At 41.1% G+C, this 20,064-nt stretch overlaps 4 protein-coding genes across 11 annotated transcripts in view; 1 reads left to right on the top strand and 3 right to left on the bottom strand.

Annotated features, from left to right (window-relative positions):
• Positions 1-48: 48 nt before the first annotated feature.
• On the bottom strand, positions 49-3,644 carry LOC115010840 (PHD and RING finger domain-containing protein 1-like). Of its 2 annotated transcripts, none has more exons than XM_029435678.1 (7): positions 3,561-3,644; positions 1,955-2,038; positions 1,713-1,846; positions 1,398-1,489; positions 919-1,118; positions 511-607; positions 49-426 (listed from the first exon to the last, which is right to left on the bottom strand). In XM_029435678.1, the coding sequence occupies exons 1-7, from the start codon at positions 3,567-3,569 to the stop codon at positions 389-391; spliced, it is 654 nt and encodes a 217-aa protein (XP_029291538.1). In that variant the 5' UTR covers positions 3,570-3,644; the 3' UTR covers positions 49-388. The 2 variants fall into 2 exon arrangements, with proteins under 2 accessions (XP_029291538.1, XP_029291536.1); XM_029435676.1 differs by lacking the exon at positions 3,561-3,644 and adding an exon at positions 2,686-3,184.
• LOC115010835 (protein bicaudal D homolog 2) overlaps positions 3,254-20,064 on the top strand; it is a 34,809-nt gene continuing 17,998 nt past the window's right edge. The window contains exons 1-3 of one of the 6 annotated variants that reach the window (XM_029435668.1): positions 8,000-8,123; positions 9,569-9,643; positions 12,125-15,606. The gene's annotated coding sequence lies outside the window, so the exon portion shown is untranslated. Of the gene's footprint in view, positions 3,608-7,393; positions 7,512-7,999; positions 8,124-9,568; positions 9,644-11,329; positions 11,500-12,124; positions 15,607-20,064 lie in introns of those variants that run through there. The other 5 variants (XM_029435669.1, XM_029435667.1, XM_029435670.1 and 2 more) reach the window with 5 other exon arrangements.
• wasb (WASP actin nucleation promoting factor b) lies at positions 4,280-9,500 on the bottom strand. Of its 2 annotated transcripts, none has more exons than XM_029435674.1 (11): positions 9,270-9,500; positions 8,425-8,565; positions 8,156-8,242; positions 7,942-8,038; positions 7,722-7,751; positions 7,585-7,620; positions 7,283-7,481; positions 6,285-6,460; positions 5,607-6,166; positions 5,343-5,448; positions 4,280-5,246 (listed from the first exon to the last, which is right to left on the bottom strand). In XM_029435674.1, exons 1-11 carry the CDS (start codon positions 9,369-9,371, stop codon positions 5,188-5,190), a joined length of 1,593 nt encoding a protein of 530 aa, XP_029291534.1. In that variant the 5' UTR covers positions 9,372-9,500; the 3' UTR covers positions 4,280-5,187. The 2 variants fall into 2 exon arrangements, with proteins under 2 accessions (XP_029291534.1, XP_029291535.1); XM_029435675.1 differs by having other exon boundaries at positions 9,277-9,412.
• Positions 10,670-19,728, bottom strand: LOC115010839 (sodium-coupled neutral amino acid transporter 3). Its single transcript, XM_075074127.1, is given in 18 exon segments — positions 10,670-10,808; positions 10,810-10,878; positions 10,880-10,894; positions 10,991-11,094; positions 11,191-11,335; positions 12,134-12,258; positions 12,414-12,514; positions 12,618-12,697; positions 12,940-13,065; positions 13,155-13,213; positions 13,380-13,462; positions 13,561-13,642; positions 13,730-13,822; positions 13,910-13,983; positions 15,049-15,164; positions 15,303-15,387; positions 15,529-15,600; positions 19,311-19,728. Coding segments are annotated over 17 exon segments (1,419 nt in total). The 5' UTR covers positions 15,570-15,600; positions 19,311-19,728; the 3' UTR covers positions 10,670-10,787.

Here is a 20,064-nt window from a genome sequence, read left to right on the forward strand (position 1 = left end):
TCAATTTAAAATCAAGGCTGAAGACTTTTCTGTTGCCACAGCCTTTTATTAAACTGTATGTTGTACCTTTCTTATTCTACTTGAGCTTCTTTTAATATTTCTGGCTCTTCAATGTCCTTTTGTTGTGTGTTTCTTTTTAACTTTGTCTCAATGCTTTGGATGTTTTATGTAACGCACTCTGAATGTGCTATATGAATAAACTTGCCTTGCCTGAAGGATAGCAAACACCGTCACTGTTAAAATGAAACAAAAAAGCCCCAGCAGTCAGGTTCTGGTCCGATGTTTCACATAACGTTTATGTTTATAACACAATGCTGCCACCGTGTGGATATCTTTGACAGTAGCACCTTTATCAGGCAGGGATGCTGCACACGATCTCGTCAGGAGCTCAAGTTGCACGCTTCCGTCTTTTTCTAGTCTTTAACCCTGTGAAACGCACAATAACAGATAACGTTAGATATCAAAGACTCTTGAAGATATGGGGAAGTGAACTGACGGTCGATAACTTACTGACTGAAGCTCCGCTGGTATCACTGTGATGAAGTGCAGCAGCTTCCTCTGTTGGGACTGCAGGCTTCGATGCCCGTAAGAGGTATTTAGGTACATGCTGAGAAACAAGAAGAACAAACAGATAACGTTTGGAGATTAACACAAATGTTCTGGTTTTAGTAAGAGTAAATATTTCAGGTGACAGGTTATCGAAAACGAGGAGAAACTTGGAAGAAGCTGTGACTCTAGCAGCTGAGAGTGTTTAGAGCTTAGAAGAAGATGATACAAGCCTCTCAAAGGCAACGACAAATGGAAACAAGACAAGGTATGTCATAATAAACCCAAACGCACACATTAACGACAGATTAGGACATATTGAGAGTGGGGTCATAAAGTGATCATACTCGATCTGTGTGTCGTTGTACTGACCCAGGAGGTTTGGGGCACAGGTGGAGGATTGGCGCTGGAGCTGCTCTGGATCCTCTGGCTGTGTCGTCGCTCAGTGGAGCTGCTGGGACGATTTAGGGTGGAGGGCCGAAGGCGACTGCTGGTAGATGCAGTTTCATCTACTTCGACGAGGAGGTCTGTTAGTTCTCCATCACTGATGTCCCCCTCCAACATGGAGCCGTCTGTAAAGGGACAATTAAAAAAAGAATGAACTACATTTATTGATATAATCTATGAAAATCTATGTTTTTACTCTATAAATGTTTTTTAGCCCACCTGAACCAGGTGATGCTAAAGCCCTGACAGTGAGGGTGTGTTCTAAACAATGAGTATGTTGTTAACTACTATTGTTGTAATTGTTTTCCACTGCTTGGTGCCGATTAAACTGATGACTGTGACAGCGGAGCGTGAGGAAATATTCGCTGAATTTGATTGGATTACAATCCCAGACTCCACTTTACCTGAATGCTGAGGAGTGACTGCACACTCAGCACAAATCCAGTCGCCTTCAGGGCCTGCGTTTAACGATGGTGTCAAGCAGTCCATATGATACCTGGAACAATAGTACAACCGCAGTTCTGTGATGAAGTACCTTTAACATGTATTTTCAGCGGTTTGAACAGAGTTTGCAGGTTTTTAAGTGGTCAAAGTCATACATGTGCAACTCACGATTGTACTGCCATGACTAAAATAAACACTATTATATATATATGTAGTGAAAAATAAAGACCAAAAGATAAAACTGTGTAAAGTGCACCGGCACTGCTACGACATACCCTGAATCACAGTGTATGCACACGAGCAGCCGGTGCCTGCGGTTGCTGCGTCCACATTCCTCGCAGATTACATTATTGCTCCTCCCCTCCTCCTCCTCCTCCTCATCTTCCTTTGTCTTCGTCTTCACTTTGATCTGCAGCAGCACCACAAACAGTTCAGCCCCCAAACACTTCCCACATATTTTCATACATTGCCAAATACTAGAATAGAAAAAGTCCTTCAGGACACTGCAAATAATCACCTTCTTTTGAATGTCCCCTCCAGGACACCATCTCTGGTGGATGACAGCAAAACTGATCCGATCCACCGGGCAAGTGGTGGCTGTCTGAGATTTAAGACAAGAGCAACGAGACATACAGCTTATCTTAGACATAATGTTTTACAATTTGATTCATAATTCTGTACAGAGAAAGATAGGTCATCTATGTACCACAGTGGAGACTCATGCATCTCAAATAGGGCTGCAACTAATGATTATTTTCATTATCTTTTCTCAAATAGTTCATCAATAGTCACGCTAAAGGTGACATATATTACTTGTTAGCTTAAAACCCAAATGACTTCTATTTACAATGATATAAAACTGTGAAAATATTCACATTTGAGAGTCTGGAAGTAGATTGTTTGATAAATGAAGTGATAATAATAATAATTTTCTCTCAATCATAATTCAGCTCTTATCTCAAGTAGGGTTATAACTGCTGTAATAAAATTGACGGTTATTATACCGTGGACATTTGCTTATCTACAGTATTAAAAAAACTGACACGAGTGAGTGAGTGTGAGTTAAAGGTACAGTCAGGCACCTACAGTATATCTTCATTATTAATAATCATAGGACATTATTTTAAAAGCGCACAGATGTTATTTTTTATTGCCAAGTTTAACATGCTATAGTGCTGCTATTTGTTGAGATAAGATAAGACTGACATATTTAGCTGTACAGAGGTGACAGGTAAAGTATATGTTTACCTGGGACCATTGCAGAATACATTCAAGACAAAAGACATGCTGGCAGTTCTCCAGAGAGGCCACTTGTTGCTCTTCAAAGGGGCTCAGGCAGATATAACATTTATCTCCACCTGCTGTGTTTAACACGGTGGATTTATCCATATTTAAAATGTTACTGACCCAAGAAAGTGTCTGTTTTTGTGATATAAATGATCACATACGTTGACTTAAGGTTGACCTGTGAGCTGTAACGTAAATATTGACAAAAACAACGTGTCTAGTTAGCTAACGTTTCCTTAGTAGAAAGGAAAGTAGCTAAATTATTACATGGTTGTGCCTTTTAGCTAACTAAAACTAATTTACAGCATATATTACAATAGTTCAAAGGTGCTAGTTAACTGAAACATTCAAATAGTTGCTATGACTGCTACTTCTCCTTTCGCTTCATTTTCCACGCGCTACACAAAACCGTTTTCTTCTTCTGCTTCTTTTTCTTCTGCTTCTTTTTCTTCTTCTCTCGTTTTACTAGCGCACCACAAACAAGTGTATAGTGCACACCGCCACCTACTGCACAAGAGTGTGTAACGTCATTTTACTTTCTTAATTATTATTCTCACCAACCTTGTGTCACTTAAGAAAGTAAAGAGTGACTTCCTGGTAACTCTTATCCCGTGTAATTCCACTACTAGAAACGAATTATTTTAATTAAATAACGCAATTATAATTACTGTAATTCAAATGGGCTCGAGCAGAAAAACAACAACATTCCCAGGACGAGAGACACCGACATCGTGAACAGAGAGGGAGAGATGATGGCAGCAAAGCTAGTTTAGCATATAGCATCAATATATATCAACTTTATGAGGCTGAGCGGCTGCTTTTTTGGTCATATTAACCTGGAGCATCAGGTGTCAGCATCCACCACGCTGGAGATGATACAGAGGCAAGTACTTAACAACACACACTATTTATGAATGAAAACTAATAGCCTACATGACATTACAGTACGACTGAGCTAATTGCTCTAATGTACTATATGTCTTAATTTCAAAATTCAAGTGCCATTTTTTTTCTTCTGTTAAGCCGTGTGGTATGATGTTAATTATTTTTTATATAGGCCTATGGCTTCGTCACACAAGTACTATAACTTACAATAGTTGCAAAGTGAATGGCTTATGAATTCCAAAATAAAAGTTAGCAGAAAACTTATGCGTTAACCATACATTTAATTCCGTTTTGTGCTCTCAATTGCAATCTATTGGTCAAATATATCAATATATCTGCTTAGCCTGTCTGGAACCAACACAGCTTGTATTAATTGAATTTTAAATACTTTTGACACTCTCATAGTTTTCCAGTAAAATCATAAAACCTTTAAGTGATTTCTTTCTTTAAATATCCCTTGGTAATGGGTGCATGTCATTATAAATCACAGAAATACATAAGTAGTTTAAGTAGTGTAGTCTATTTGTGTAAGACACAGTGAGGCATCAGTTTGTTCGGCACATATGTACAGTAAATCCTACCTTTGTCCATCAACAAACAAAATGTCAGAAACACTTTCAATACAATGTAGTCCAGTCAGCACCAGCAAAATGACCATCATAGTACTCAATGTGTTGTACATGTACTTTATTGTCCCCTTGGGAACTCTTGGTAAACAATATCTGCACATTTGCAACAGATAAATAAACAGTTGACGGTCAATAATCCTATTCTACACATACTGTACGGTAAAAAAAACATGCACATTTGCAACAGATAAATAATAATTGACAATCCATAATCCTATTCTACACACATACTGTACCCACGATGGCTGTGATTAAGACTCTGATTGAAGGCAGGTGTGTGTGCGTGAGCCTCCACTCTGCGGTCTACTTAAAGATACAGTAGGTGGCATCGTCGGTTGCTGTTTGTAAACACAACATTCAACGTTGGCCCCTCCTCCCGGCTCAACTAGCGAGAGAGAGCAGCAGTTGTCTAGCGAGCTGGAGTGTGAATGAAGAAAGGGGGAGTCAACAGTGACAACAAAGCAGTGAATCAATCAGCCGACACACCGGTAGCAGCACACAGCAGAGGAGAAAGATGCACAGGAGTAACGACCCGCTCTGTGCTGCTTTGTATACTCGCTAAAGGGTGCCTTGTGCCTCGGTATCAGACGCAGAGGGGCGAGACAATGTGGCGGCATTTGGCAACCTGGGAATGAGAACGGGTTGCACACCTTGTTTATTGGCTGGGGGTAACACACCCACATGGGGCACAAAAGCTCTTTGTTTTTGACCGGAAACAGAGTAAAATAATATAAAAGAGAATATTCAGGCTTCAGGGTCTCTGCAGATACAGACCGCACCACACACTTCTGGTGGGTAATGATTGAGAGGGATTATCGTCGTATGAGCCTATACATTTAAGAAAACGCTGCAACCTTTTTAACCAATCATATCTAAATCAAACATGTACCAGTATTGCAATTCAGATGTTTATATTTGTTCATAATCCACACAAGCAAGAACTTCAACATCAATCGTCCCATTCATCGTCATCGTCGTCTTCATCTCCTCCCTCATCTTCGCTTTCATCTGGAGAAAAAAAGAGGACAAAAACAAAGATATGAGACTTTTGTTTTGTCCCTCATGGTTCCACTCTTCTGTTCTGTAGGGGGTAACAATGTTTACCAGAGGAATGGATGGCTTTACTCCTCTTCTGCATGACCATCATGAGAGCACCAACGATGCCCTCATTAGACTCTGGTGGTGTGTTTGGACCTGCGTCGTCTGTCACCTATAATACACCAGGACAAGAGGACAGCATTTGAATTATGACTCATTGCAGCTTGTCAATCAACACTTGTCTACTTCTAAATACATATACAGTGTGTGTATGTGTGTATATATGTATATATATATATCATTCTCCTGAGAAAAGGAAGTTGGCTTTACTATTTTGAGCTTCTTCCCCCCTCGGATCTGATCCAGCAGAGCTCCTCTGCTTTCTCCTCCTCCTCCTCCTCCTCCTCCTCCTCCTCCTCCGGATGCAGAAGGTGGTAGTGGTGGTGGGCCACCAGGAAGAGGTGGGACATGTGAAGACATAGAGGTTTGGGGAGGTGGAGGAGGAGGAGGAGGAGGAGGTGGAGGGCCTCCACCCCCTCTGCTTGGTGTAGATGGGACAGGAGGAGGTGAGAAACTAGAGCGCTGACTAGATGGCAGAGGAGGAGGCAGGTTGTGGGAGGAGATTGAGGGGGAGACACGAGAGGATGCCGGTGGGTGGAACTGAGAGGTGTGTGCTGGTGGAGGTGGCGGTGGAGGACCGCCTCTGCTTGTTGCAGGAGGTGGAGGTGGCACGCCTCCATGTGAAGGAGATGAGTGGGGGGACGGGATTCCTCGAGGTGACTGGCCTGGGAGAGGAGGCAGGGGGCCAGAGCGGCCTCGAGTAGGTGGAGGGGTTGGGGCGCTGGAGCCCGGCACCGGAGGCAGAGGCCCTTGTCTGCCAGGTGGTGGAGCTATAATGCAAAGGAACAAGATATGCATAACAAATCAGTTAAAGCTTTAGATAAGTACATTAGAGAGGCAACGGTAAGATTACTAATGAGGAACAAGATGATTTAGTGTGACTCTAACCTTTGTTCACCTCCCTTTTGACCGCCTCCATGCCTCCAGACTGCTCGATGACATTATAGATGAGCTGGGAGGTTTGTTCATCATTCATCTCATCTGCACTGATCCCAGCTTGGGAGAGCAGCTTCCACAGATCAGGGTCTATGTTGTCGGGATCCCAGCCGACATGACCAACATGTCTGAAAGGAAGGAAACAAAAAGAGAAGAGACACAGTGTTGAGACACAATGTTGTAAAAACCACATCCTCTCTCGATATTAACTAAACTCCCCTGCCTGCAATCCAGAGGAGGACGATTATACTCTTTCACTTGGATAAAAGTAATAATACCACAGTGTAGAAATACTGTTGCAAGTAAAGGTCCTGCATTCAAAATGTTACTGAAGTAAAAGTATTAGCATCAAAAAAGTAACAATAGACTTCATCACTTTCATGTTGGTTTAAATTATGTACACACACACACAATATATATATATATATATATATATATATATATATATATATATATATATATATATATATATATATATATTATATACATGTCTTCATCACTTTGATGTTTTAAATATATATATATTATATTATGATATAATATATATATTATATTATATATATTATATCATAATATAATATATTATATATATATATATATATATATATTATATAATATATTATATATATATAATATATTATATATATATATATATATATATATATATATATATATATATATATATATATATATATATATATATATATATATATATTATATATATATATATATATAATATAATATAATATAATATAATATATTATATATATTATATTATGATATAATACAATATACATATATTATTTTATGTATATTATATATTTATATATATTTAAACCAACATTAAAGTGATGAAGACATCTGTTATTCAGAAATGGGCCTTGGGTACTTGAGTAAATGTGTTTCGTCACTGCCCACCACTTTTCAGATTAATCGGGTAATACACTCACTTAAATCCACTGGGTGCTCCTATGTCTGCTTTGGAGAGTTTGGGGCCCTTTTTTCCTTTCTTCTTATCCTTCTTTCCTTTGCCGGTCTGAGGTAAGGAAGCAGCAGGTGACGGCACCGAGCGGTAGCGTGAAGAATGGATATCTGGGTTTTGGATGTCCACTGTGGCCATTTGAAAAGAACCAGGGCTGCCATGAGATGCTTTTGGAGAAGATACAGACACGCAGGATGGTATGTCATTATTCTTTCAATGCATGCATCATTGGTTGTGATCAAAGTTACAGAAGAGACGTGTTAAACGCACCTTTTCCAGGCGGGACTCGAGGGGCGGAACCTCTATCTACAGTGACGGGAAAAGAGGAAAGAAATACCTTCACTCTTATAGTTTGCTAAAAATATGTAAATGTAATTAATTAGTCATGAAGTTCGTTGCTATCTTACTAGTCTGCGGCAGGGGGCGGTGTTTCTTATCTGTCAATAACAAGCAGGTGAGAGAAACCATTTTGTGCGTGAGAAAACCTCATCAAAAGGTATTAAAACATGTTCATATTGCAAACTAGATGTTAGCCCAATAACATATACAAACATATTGCAGTTGCCAAATTTGCTTATGAATCATTGCACGAATTTCATGCTAAAAATACTCTATGACCTCACTGACCTAGACGGTTGTTTCTCTGGCTGATTTTATCCTCGACAGCATTTTGGAAAGCTTCTGCTTCCTGTTGCGTAGCAAAGTTCAGTCCGACTTGACAGTCCTGCGTCGCGTGAGGAAAAAGGAATCGCAATGAACAGTCCTACTCTAAAGATTTGTGACCAGTGCATCACATCATAACTCAAACAGTGAGTGTGTGTGTGTGTGTGTGTGTGCTTACATCTGCAGCAAAGGTATGAAAGTACAGCTCTGGTGAGGAGTAAACAATTTGGTTGTAGATCTCCTGCTCCCAAACCTGCCTCCCTGTCTGTGGGAAAACACGGTAAATATGTCATTCTTTCAACAATACTCATAAGATGCGAGTCGTGTCGTGCCATAGTTTAGTAACTCGCACGCTTTAGATCATCAGTTTCAAAGAGGGCCTATATATTCGAGTGCAGCCTTGCAATAAGTCTCTTGGTATAATGGCAGCATTGTCTGAGAGGTTACCTTCAAGTCAAACATCCGTATGAAGTAGGAGCGCTGAGGGTTGTCTTTGATGAAGCACACGACTCCAGTGTGCTGCAAGCTCCACACAGAGGGGCTGTGAGGCAGAGCCATGAACAGCTGTGCTACTGCAGTGGCCGTGGACTAAACACACGAGAGACAAAAACATTCATTGAAAACAGTTTAGCGCCGATGGGACACTCGAGAGCATTTGATCGCAGTTCACATGTAAATGTAACGTTTTTGTGGTGACGATTCACTTCCTTGTTTGCTTTCATTTGTTCACAAAACAACTTTTAAGTGCTGCGGTGCTCTGAATGTGCAGCGCGTCACATGAGTGTTTGTTTAAAAGTTTAACAGAAAGTCCGGAAGCAAAAGCAACTTCTGCTCTACTGCAAGAGTAAACCCAGCAACACTCGTCTAATTCTGACACTCGAGGAGGAAATGATTCAGTCACCATTTCCTGTAACAGCTACCTTCTTTTTTTTTTTTTTTTTTGGTGACCTAATGTCAGCAATTCATTTTAAACTGTGCATGACCGTACAGCGGATTCCTTCAAAGAAAATATGTCAAAATAAGATTGAAATGTAGCTTAATATATATATAAACGTCCCAGCTCAACAGTTAAGTGCTCATTCAAATTCAGCAAATGATGTTAAACCACCAAAGGCAGAGAGAGAGAAGTCTTTATGTAGCAACCAGTATAACCTGTATATCTGGGATGGCTTCTCTTTTCCCTTTTACAGCAAACTCTTCCATCACAAAGGATACACGTCAAGACAAATACAGCAGGTGGGCAGCCCCCCCGCCCCCCCCCCCCCTCCTCCCTCATTCAGCTCAGAACTTACAGCACACCTTCTGCCCAATAGCTCCTCAAGCTTCTCATTCTCCTGCGGGCTCAGCAGAGAGCTCCAGGCGCCCTCCGATTTAGCTTTAGATCCACGACTCATGGTCCTGTAGTTAATCTCCCAAAGTTTATCTTAACTCTCTGTGTACAGCATTTGAAAAGGCGTCCTCTCTGCGCCGTCAGAACACTAAACTCTACAGTCAAGGAAGTTTCTGTTCTCTGTTGTGCGCACACATCAACTCAAAGCAGGAAACGGGACGACCGCACTTCTCTAACCCCCACTTTTCTTCTCTCTCTCAGACGCAGAGCATAAATGAATGTGCTACTTCCATTTTCAGACGGCGGCAGTGCACTATTGCTCTTCTCCTGCTGCGAGTACGTTCATGTCACAGCCACACAGATGAATTCTTAGTGCCCACAACGCCGTTTTACTTCCATTAAAAAGCCACTTTATGTACAAATGAGAGACATTTTATTGACAGATAACAACATTCAAATTAATTTAAAAATGTACAGGATGAATAAAAAAAGTCAAAATATATTTTATTAAAACAGACTTTAACTTAAGAACCCATACATAGGTCATTATTCACCACACCGGACAGTTTCTGGGACTGCTAGAACAGACGCAGCATTTTTAACACTGAAATTCTTTCACGTACAATTTTTAATTGGCCTTTGCTGAACATGGTAAAAAAAAACAAAAAACATTTGTTACACCCTTTTTCAATGTTCTTTGGTTTGCAACAAGGGATTTGATTGTCTGTAACTGTCTGTTTGACCTTCATGGATAGCAGCCGGACACCACACATTGCACCATTATTTATAAAAGATCACCTCAGGCTCATCTTTGAGAGACGATCATTTCTAATGTCAGAATTGCTTAATACAAATATCACATTAGGAACAATAATTAAACTCTGTACGTAGGTAGATTGGAATGGTTAGTGTGGAGCTGCAGTCTCGTCCTCTGCCGGTCGTATTTAGTTTGTGTAGTTTGGTGCAAATTGGACAAATGTGCACCAGTAGATTTTACAGTCCTAAATGTATAATATCAAAACATCAAATGATGATCGAACAAACTGCAATGTTTTTTTGTCGTATGCAAATTCAAGGATCTGAGATGATAGGGAAGTGGATTGGAAGGATTTTGGCAGTGACTGAGCTATTCCAGGGGAACTGTACACATCCATACTCTAAAATGGGATTTCCATTTGAGTCATGGTGCTCTCATTCATCTTTTTGCTGACTTTTGATATTCTACACATGCCTCTAAACCACATCCTTACAGCGAGGCGGGACATAGGTTTTATTCAGTCAGAACACATTTGCATTCGCATGCATTACTGGGCCTTTTGTCTGCCCCATCACATGTCAAAAAGCTTATTTTTTTTAGTTGTTGTTGTTGTAGGCAAAGGTTCTTCACATATCCTTTGTCTTGTGCAGCCAAACCTTCCTGTTTGGCTTTGGATGAGGGGTAATAACTGGGAGAGCTTCGGTAGTGTCTCTGTTGAGACCGTTAGTGCCCGCCTCCACTTCGCTGACTCCCCAGTCATCCAGTCAATGGCGATAAACGACAAACTCATGATCATGAAGATGACTCCAAGTCCAGGCAAAACATGCGGCCTACAGGAGCGGAAGGAAACATGTGTATCAACAACACGTTACAATAGAAATTGAAATGTTAAAATCAAAGTATCTTTGACAGCTGTTGAACTGTACCTGAATCTTGGGTCTGGACCGAAGAGGCTCCTGGTCTTCAGGAATGATACGGATGTAGAAGATTGCTGGAAGGATGAAGATGAGGCTGGGGGCGGTTGTGGCTCCTGAAGATGAAGACAACAGAGAAGAAGTGTTATACACAGTATTACAGATTAAATTAGCAGTGAAACAGACGGTCAATTCTTCCTGTGCAAACGTACCGATGAGGCCAAAGATGTCGCGGATGGAGGGCACGAAGATGACCAGTATGTTGACCACAACGAGGAGACAAAATGCAATGCCGATGTGTATGAACCAGTTGAAAGGCCTTTCAGGGAAGAAGATCTGGAGCAGGGCCCTGCGGATCTACAGAGGGAAGCAAGGAAACACGGAGAACGTCATGTTTGTCTTTACAGATGAGATGAGCATCGAACATTCAAGTGTTAAAAGAACCGCTGTTGAGAAGCTGTTAAAGCCATGTGGAAGAAGAGCTCCTGGAGGCATCAACTCAACCCTAGCTAGCTGAGCAGGTATTTCCTTCACCTTCACCTTCATGCATCCTTTCTGTGGTGTAGAGGCAACATCAGCGGTATTTTGGATTGAGGATGAGCAGTTTGTAAATCCAGGATTGTTTCTGGACAGGTTTGTTTGTTAATAAATTGGTCTCAGGCCAGACAAAGGTGCAGCGCCACATTGCTCAATTCTGGGTCCACTCTTAAGTCTCTCCCGCCCACAACCACTAGGGGTCATCATTCATACTGTTGGAGTTGTTACACACGTTACACATGCAAGATACATTTGATCTTAAAGACTTTTATTTAGATCAGACCTTTTCTTAAGACAAACGTGTCATTGCATTTGTTATAACAAGGTTATTTTATATACAGCATTAGTGTGCAACATTTATTTATATATTATTCAATCTTTTTTTCTTAATTAATTAATTATTTGGTCTTTAAAAGGTCATTACAAAATATTTACTACTATTACTTTGATAAAAATATAGATTTCAATTAATCAACTCACGGTTTCAGCTCAATATTATTATTATTATTATTATTATTATTATTATTATTATTATTATGTAAAGTGTGCGTGAATCTGTGGAAAGTGTCAGGAAATCATAACAAATATTGTTATTATTCATGTTGTTAGACGTCTTACCGGGAAAAGAACCACGGGGACAGTCAGAGTGACGGCCACCAGCACAGCCAGACGCACACAGAGAAACAGGACGTCCAGGGCGTCCACCCTACTGTAGGTGTGTAACAGCTCTGACTCCACATCACCTGCACACAGAGAAGCCCTTTACATCACGTGGTCCATCCCCTCATTCACAACTCTGGAAAGTACACACGGGCTCCGGGTACAAGTGACTCATTCATTTTAAAAGCCCTTCACAACTTAAGAACAAGGTGACCTTTGACTTTCAGGAGTTTCTTACCGTAAAAGGTGAGGTAACCAAAAAGAGCTGTTAGCAGGTACATGACGAACATGGCCAGGATGGAGACGTTGGCAACATTCTGCATACGTTTCTTGGTGGCGCTGGGGTTAGGGCAATCGGACAAATGACATTACTAAAACTGTCACTGCCACTAAAGGAACCACGTTTGTATTTTGTGAAACGAATGACGACGCTGTGACTTACTCTCGTAGCTCAGTGTAGATCGGTAGCACCTCTGGGTGGCAGACGAAGGCGAATGCCAGAATTGGGATGGTGTACGCTGTCTGAAAGCAGAACACGCCAAAGGTCAGTGAGTAACCCAGCACACATAGATAAGAGGGACATAATCAAATGTTTGTTTAATTCCAAAAGCCACTGTTGACGCAATATGCTTTATTGTTGTTGACATAACACACTCCAGTGCAGAACATATGGCAGTGAGTCCGCCGTGCTGACCAAGAGATAAATATACAGCTGATGATTCAGCGACTCGGGCGCAGACACGGGGAAATGTTTGTCCTCTGACCTGTGAGTTGGCGGTAAACATTTTGGCCTCACAGAAGTCGTCCGTCACATTAGCGTGGTGTGAAGTTAAAGTTATGTTATGCCCATCCTCCAGCGGACACGGGATGTTGAATTTCTTGTAGATAACCTGGGGAGACACACCCATTGGCAAATATTTAACGGAGAAACGGGTATCTTGAAGTATCTTTTGTTGGGTCAATATTTTTGGAGACTCACCGAAATGAGGAAAAACACCATGCAGGAGAGGGAGAACCCGCTTGTGTAGCCCAAGTAACCTGTGTTGCAATGATAATGAGGTGTTATGGAAACGATACTTTAATTTCAGTAAACCACATGAAAGTAAACGCAACAACAAAAAACGGGTAGTGGATACCTGACGTAACATGGGAAAGTATAGGGAGTTAAAACAAGAAAGACGTGACGACGGAATGAAAAACATACCGAGTTGTCTCATGAGTGCTAGAGGAAGGATGATGAGAGCGCTAACAATCATGATCAAGTTGTTTCCATTCAAGAACCACTCTCTAAGAGAAAACCAGACAAACAGATGGAGGAAGAAAGAAATCAGCACGTAACTAAAGCACAAACAGAAAGTACGCATGGATCCTCGTCAGAAACTCACCCTGTGTTTCCGTATTTACCGAGGAAAGCTTGAATAACCAGCGGGAGCTCGGACTTGACGATGAAGAGGTAGCTGGACATTGCTAAAAGGAAGTGAAAAAGGGTTAAATACACGTGTGTTCGCTTGCAGATATCAGACGCTTCAAAGGGAGGAAAAGGCAGGACAATACCTCCAATGTTGTGTATTGTAATGGTGCATCCAGCCAGCATTTTTCCCGGTGCACCAAAAGCCCGATTTCCAAGCTGCTCATAAGCCCGGATGCCTGAAAAAACATTATACGTTATATACGAGTGTGAAAAGTTCTGCAGGATCGACCGTGTGCCGTGTGTTGAGTCGGACTCTGGCTTACCAACAACTCCAGCACTTTTCAGCAGGAGATGAATTGAATATGAGGACAGGATGGCAATGGACACCAGCAGGATTCTGAAACGCACAAGAGCAGAGATCTGCTGGGAAATGTAGTGTATGTCCAAAAAAACGCCATGGCAGGAGTTTTTAATTAGAGGATGAATCATCTCGTCCTCAGCCACAAAACATGCAGGTTAGCAAACAGTTGACTAGGACGTAGACATAAGGACTCAAACCACGCCAACATAACTTGAGTAATAACCATATCATAATAATAACATGACATTATGTCAACGTAATCTACTTATAAACGAAATCAAAAGCAAGAACTAGTAAGTCTTAAAGTAGGCATAATATTAAAGTCTGTATCAATGCTCTCACATACATGGACATTAGAAGGGTTAGAACTGTAGTCATTAAAGAAAGAAACTAAATCCTAACAAGCAATTATTGTGATTGTTGTCCTTTCTTTTTCCACCAGTGAGTTTGGCTTTGAGAGATTGGCTCTGCAGCCGTCCTCCTCCTCCTCCTCCTCCTCCTCCTCCTTCTCCTCCTCCTTCTCCTCCCCCCTGCCACATAGCACAGGACTGATCCAGGCAGGCGTGTCTTGGATCTGATCACTACAGGCTATTTTTAACTCCTCAAATCTGATTTAGGGAAGCTGCGTGTGTATGAGCTCTAATGTTCATTCTGATAGATCAGGCTTTGTAAATTAGCTGTTGTATTTATACAGTATTACAACGAGCACTCACACAGGTAGCGAGACAGAAACGCAGGCAGACTGAAGCACGGAGCACATCACCTTGCAACTACACATACCTATCCAAACACAAATACACATGGACAGTCAGATGATACACACGCACCCCGTGGCCCTACTTCAAGCCTTATAAGGATTCTAGATTCTTCATTGTCACGACTATAACACACACACACACTGGGGACACTCTCTACACAACGTACAAACAGACTAAATACACCTTTAAAAGAAGTCGCTACAATAAAAAGATCATCAGTTATTACAGATAATAAATTAATAGATGTAATAAATCATTTGTTATAAAAGTCAGTCCCACGGAAAAGAGGCTGATTAGTTCTCCTGACTACATGTCGTGTTGTGTTTTGGCTTTTTATACTCACAGAAAAAGAATGATTCCGGTGTTGGACATCGCAAAAGCCAACCCCAGAATCCCACTGCCCATTATGGCGTTACTGAGGTTAAAGATGGACATGCCAAATGAAGTCTTTCCCTCGAACTGCGTGACGAGAGCAACGGAGGATGTTACACAGACGACAAACACAAATCACTTCAACGGCATCGCTAGTATTTACAGTTTTCTCATTTAACTACACCAACAAGTTTCGTTCTCGAGCATCTGCGCAAAAGCCCTCACATCTGTAAAGTGGTTTTCTTTCTTGACACCAGCTTTGTGTGGGAGAAACTCCTCGTGTTCAGCCAAGGCATCCAGCCCATCAAACCTACAATGGAATACAAATCATTGGTTTGAGGGAGCCACAGAAATACAGTAGCTTATTAAAATACACATTTAAAACCAGATTTATGACCTTAATTGAGCCGACACCTCTGCTGTGATATGTTTGGCCTGTTTGTTTACTCACCCATCTTCTTTGCTGTGTCCGTTTATCTTCTGAAGCTCCATTCTGGCTGCTGCGGCTGTGAATCCCACGTGGCTGGAGGTAAAGAGAACATCATTGTATCAGTTATGGTGTATGTGGTTATTATTTATGCGCAGAGAGAAAGTTATAAACGTCAGCTGGGATTGTTTTTCCACAACACAAACGTCACTCAAACTCACTTCATGCCAACTTTCCATCATTTGTCAAATGTGTGAAAACTGCAAGCAGGAGGACCTCATCGTGTCTCTTTACCTTCTTAATGCGTCACCTTAACTTTAACTAATTAAACGCACGACGTGTCATTTTCTGCCGCTAAGGAGTTCGGTGATCTCCGTGCTGTTTGGCACGAGCTGAGTTGCCACTAATGTTTGCTCGGCATGTTTCTCTGATAACTCAACATCCAGCTGTTCAGGGGTTATTTTTACCAGGAGCCAAATGATCCACAGAGGTCTCCTCTTCTACCAAACAAGACGAGTAAAACAGGGGAAAAAACACTAAATAAAGCAGCGTCAACTTAAAGATCAGTGTTTCTCCGACTTGTTACTTTGAGAACTTCAGATATCCAGACGTCCGATGAGTAAAATCCTTCATCTGGTTAAAATGTAAAGTGAAAAAGGACAAAAGATCTAAAAAGAAGTGTACAAATATAGTTTAAAACTGGATAAACAACAACAACACAACTCACGTGCAGAGGGGATAAGACGCCATTACAGGCGACCAATTAATACAGGATAATGTACTCAACTCAATATATATCTCGTCGTTTTAATGTGGATATGTTAGATATTATATCCTTAAGACAAGATCTCAGAATGCCAAGAAGCTGAAGGAGTTTTATACCGAATACTCTTATGAGTCGTGAGGCGTTGGCTCTGATCTACAATAACTACAGAGTCCTGCACCAATGTTACCGTGGCAGACAGGCAAAGGTCTTTAAATAACCTCAGCCTTTATAAAGGTAAACATACTTGTTATTTGCACTCTGAATATGACTTGTGTGATGCAAACTGAAAATGCTATGTGGCTTGAAAAGGGCAGAGCTATTTATAAAGTCTTGAGACATCACTGTAATTTCTCCTGCTGGCCCAAAGACAACACAAATGTTGCTTCTTCTCTGTTGGTGCAAAAGTAATTTGAGGCTGCTGTATGTTTGTTCTGCTCACTACTTCAGATATGAGTTATATAGTTCACACAATACAATTCCAGCGAACAGAGGAACACTTGGGATGTAAGTCCATTTAAAGCTTGTGTGACATTAAAGGCTTTAATTGACAAATGTTGTCAGAGGATTTATGTTGCTCTAATCTGTTGTGGTTCACACAAAGCTGGCATGGACGGACTCTGGGAATGAGCGTAGGTCTGTGCCGCTGCCACGGGGTCATGGGATACTTCACTTCTCTGTGGGTCAGACTACCCTCAGGATTTTCACATTTGACCCCTAAGGACACACTCGCACTACATTGTGTCATTCCTTAAGAGTTTCACACAAAACAAGAATGTTTTTATAATCCTACGCTCATCAGTGAACAGGCCTCTGGATGTATGATAATCCTTACAGTTTGGCGGTGGATAGCAGCGGGCCACAGAGATAAACAAAGGGTTGCTGTGTAAACCGTGCTATTTAGACTAAATACAGAGTAGCCTCTTCCCTGCATACTGGCCTCAGGTCAAGAGTCATTTTCTTTAGCTACATACCCAACGACTTTCCCATCATCCACGGGCCAATGCACACAACCCACTGAGCATAGACGAAATGTCAGGAATATTTTTGTCATTGAACTTTCCCAAAAAAAAAAGCCAGTTATGAAGGATTAATCAGCACTCTCTCTTTGTAAAAGGAAGATTTTACAACAAGGCTTTGCTTTTCCATGTGGGGGAGATGGAGGGCAGCTCTTACACAGTGGAAACAGTAAACTCCTGCACTACCCAAACAACCTTTTCTCCAAACAAAGCACCTCGTATCCCTTTACAAAGTGTTGCTATTAGAATATATATCTAAATATGACATTAAGTAATTGATATACTAATCTCAATGACATCTTAAGGTCCACACAGTAGCTATTACTGTCGCCTTACTAAGGCTACCACATGGCTCTTGTCTGATGCAAGAGCGGCTCACTATTGACAGTTAGCCCGTCACTTCCTCTCCCTCAACATCTAACACACATAAGACACACACACATTTTCTTTTAGGAACTTACCCTAGGGATCAAGTACACGCCTAGTTTTCTTTTCTGAATACTGACAGAGTAAATCCTTGTGTAAGTTCTCTCAATGTTCTAACTGTTCCTATGTTTCTGTGCAGCTTTGTTTCTAGGAGTCTCTCTAAAACTCCTTGGTAGTGAAGAGAGGAGAGATTAGGGGCTGGGAGGAGTGAGCGGGAAATGGGAACACCCATACTTAACCCTTTGTTAAACCTGTTGCAGGTAGAGACACAGTAGCAGAGGGACTGCAGGGATCCACTCACCAGGTGTCACACCAGTGTTTAAACAAAAGGGAATTAATTGCCTGTGAGAGAGGGTCTGCCTGTTCAAGGCTACAGGTAGTCTCCGGGTAATATCACGTCTCCAGGGCTGCCGGGTTCAAACTGGAGGCCAATTACTATGTCGTTACAGACAAGTAGATAGGAGGGGCGAAGTGGGTTGTCAGCTGAGGGGGGCTTTGTTAGGGCATGGGCGGATTCTCCCTGACAGTTTGCATCGTGCTGGACGTTACAGCGATGGTAATTAGATTAGGAGATAAGTGCTTTTTTAAGATTGCCCACATGTGATTGTGCTTAAGAGTGGAAACATTGAGTACAAGTTATCGTGCGCTTGATTAAAAACAAACAGTAAAAGCTTATGTTGACACAGATCCTTTTAGTTCCAGTGTCTCAGAGGGGGAAAATGTTACAAAAAGTTTGGTAACATTTTGTCAACGACAGAAGAAATGTCCAAATGATACAAAGAGATGCCGTGCAGCACAGCAACAAAAGCACATGCTCACCTTATTACTTCAAGATTAAAGTGTCACACACTTCTTAGGGTGGTCCGTTGGCCGTTCAACTGAACTGAGATATGAGCTTCATCGGCACACCCATGAAACACTCACACTTTCTTGACACAATATGTGACTGGAAATGAGTTTTTCTGTAGTGATGGCAGATTTCTTTTTGTTTTTTGTTTTTAAAAAGGTAGGAAAACATTCATTTTTAGAAAGCTGGATATCATAATAAAAGAAAAACAAGTTCATGCTATTTGAAGGAGTTTGCAAGCAAAAGTATCCGGATCAAGATCTGTACAGATTGGGTGAATCTAAATAATGTAAAAAGATCATGGCTGCCCCGGTCACCTCAAATGACCCTCAGTTCAACAAAGTGATTTGGAAAAACCCCAGCAACAAACATACAATCACATACTTTTATTTGTAAAATATAGTCAATCAGGAGATCTCGATAAAAAACATTTAGCAAATGTTGAATGTTATTTTTGTACCAGTGATTGCAGCAACCACATTCACGATGATCTCCCATTTCAGTGAGTCTTTAAAAGCCCATGTGCTGCCAGCACGTCAAACAGAGGACAGCATGATTATATCCTCAGCTGAAGTTAGAATAACGAGACCATAATGTCCAGTCTCTAACTGTCAGTATCCAGTACATTATCGGTGGAGTCGATCACTTATTTCTTAAGTATCTTCTCACATTGTTTGAATGGGAATTGTGCCGTGGCTTATGCTGGAGCAGCTGCACAGTACTGGCATGCAGGCCTTCTGCCGGTACTCACCTCTCCAGTAACAGTCCGACAGATGGATGTTTTCAGTCTAAACAGCAGTAGGGTAAAAGTTAAAACTTGTTGGCTGGTCCACGTCAGACTCTGCTATTCACAGAGCCATGAAGCCCATGCAGCTGTAAAGAGAAAAAAATGCAGGAAGGAGGGTAGTAATTGCGCGGGTTAACAAATATCCTGCCATGTCACAAGCTAAGCCACTCCCTGTTCCTTCAGACTGATCATTCCTAAAGCTGACAAATAAAACCTACATCCTGAATAAATACAATCCTAGACAATGTGCCCCTGGGAACAGACATGCTAAAGGTCTCCCACTATAGTTGTTTAGCCTCTTTTTGCTGTTTTGTGTTTCTTTGCAGCTGTTTGTATCTCTTTGTAGTTGTTTTGTGTTTCTTTGCAGCTGTTTATCTCTTTGTAGTTGTTTTGTGTTTCTTTGCAGCCATTTGTATCTCTTTGTAGTTGTTTTGTGTTTCTTTGCAGCTGTTTGTATCTCTTTGTAGTTGTTTTGTGTTTCTTTGCAGCCGTTTAATCTCTTTGTAGTTGTTTTGTGTTTCTTTGCAGCTGTTTGTATCTCTTTGTAGTTGTTTTGTGTTTCTTTGCAGCTGTTTGTATCTCTTTGTAGTCGTTTTGTGTTTCTTTGCAGCTGTTTGTATCTCTTTGTAGTTGTTTTGTGTTTCTTTGCAGCTGTTTGTATCTCTTTGTAGTTGTTTTGTGTTTCTTTGTGGTCATTTTAAGTCTATTCCTGGTTGGT

This window comes from Cottoperca gobio, chromosome 7 (genome assembly GCF_900634415.1).
Source record: "Cottoperca gobio chromosome 7, fCotGob3.1, whole genome shotgun sequence".
NCBI lineage: Eukaryota > Metazoa > Chordata > Actinopteri > Perciformes > Bovichtidae > Cottoperca > Cottoperca gobio.

Excerpts from the sequence above, each read along its gene's own strand:
- wasb (XM_029435674.1), bottom strand. The coding sequence starts at position 9,371 with ATGAGTCGTGGATCTAAAGCTAAATCGGAGGGCGCCTGGAGCTCTCTG. Across the intron at positions 7,482-7,584 it reads TCGAGTCCCGCCTGGAAAAG|CATCTCATGGCAGCCCTGGT; the intron begins GTGCGTTTAACA and ends CTTCTCCAAAAG. Across the intron at positions 6,167-6,284 it reads CAAAAGGGAGGTGAACAAAG|CTCCACCACCTGGCAGACAA; the intron begins GTTAGAGTCACA and ends TTTGCATTATAG.
- LOC115010840 (XM_029435676.1), bottom strand. The coding sequence starts at position 2,826 with ATGGATAAATCCACCGTGTTAAACACAGCAGGTGGAGATAAATGTTAT. Across the intron at positions 1,847-1,954 it reads GAGGGGACATTCAAAAGAAG|ATCAAAGTGAAGACGAAGAC; the intron begins GTGATTATTTGC and ends GTGCTGCTGCAG. Across the intron at positions 1,119-1,397 it reads AGTCACTCCTCAGCATTCAG|ACGGCTCCATGTTGGAGGGG; the intron begins GTAAAGTGGAGT and ends GTCCCTTTACAG.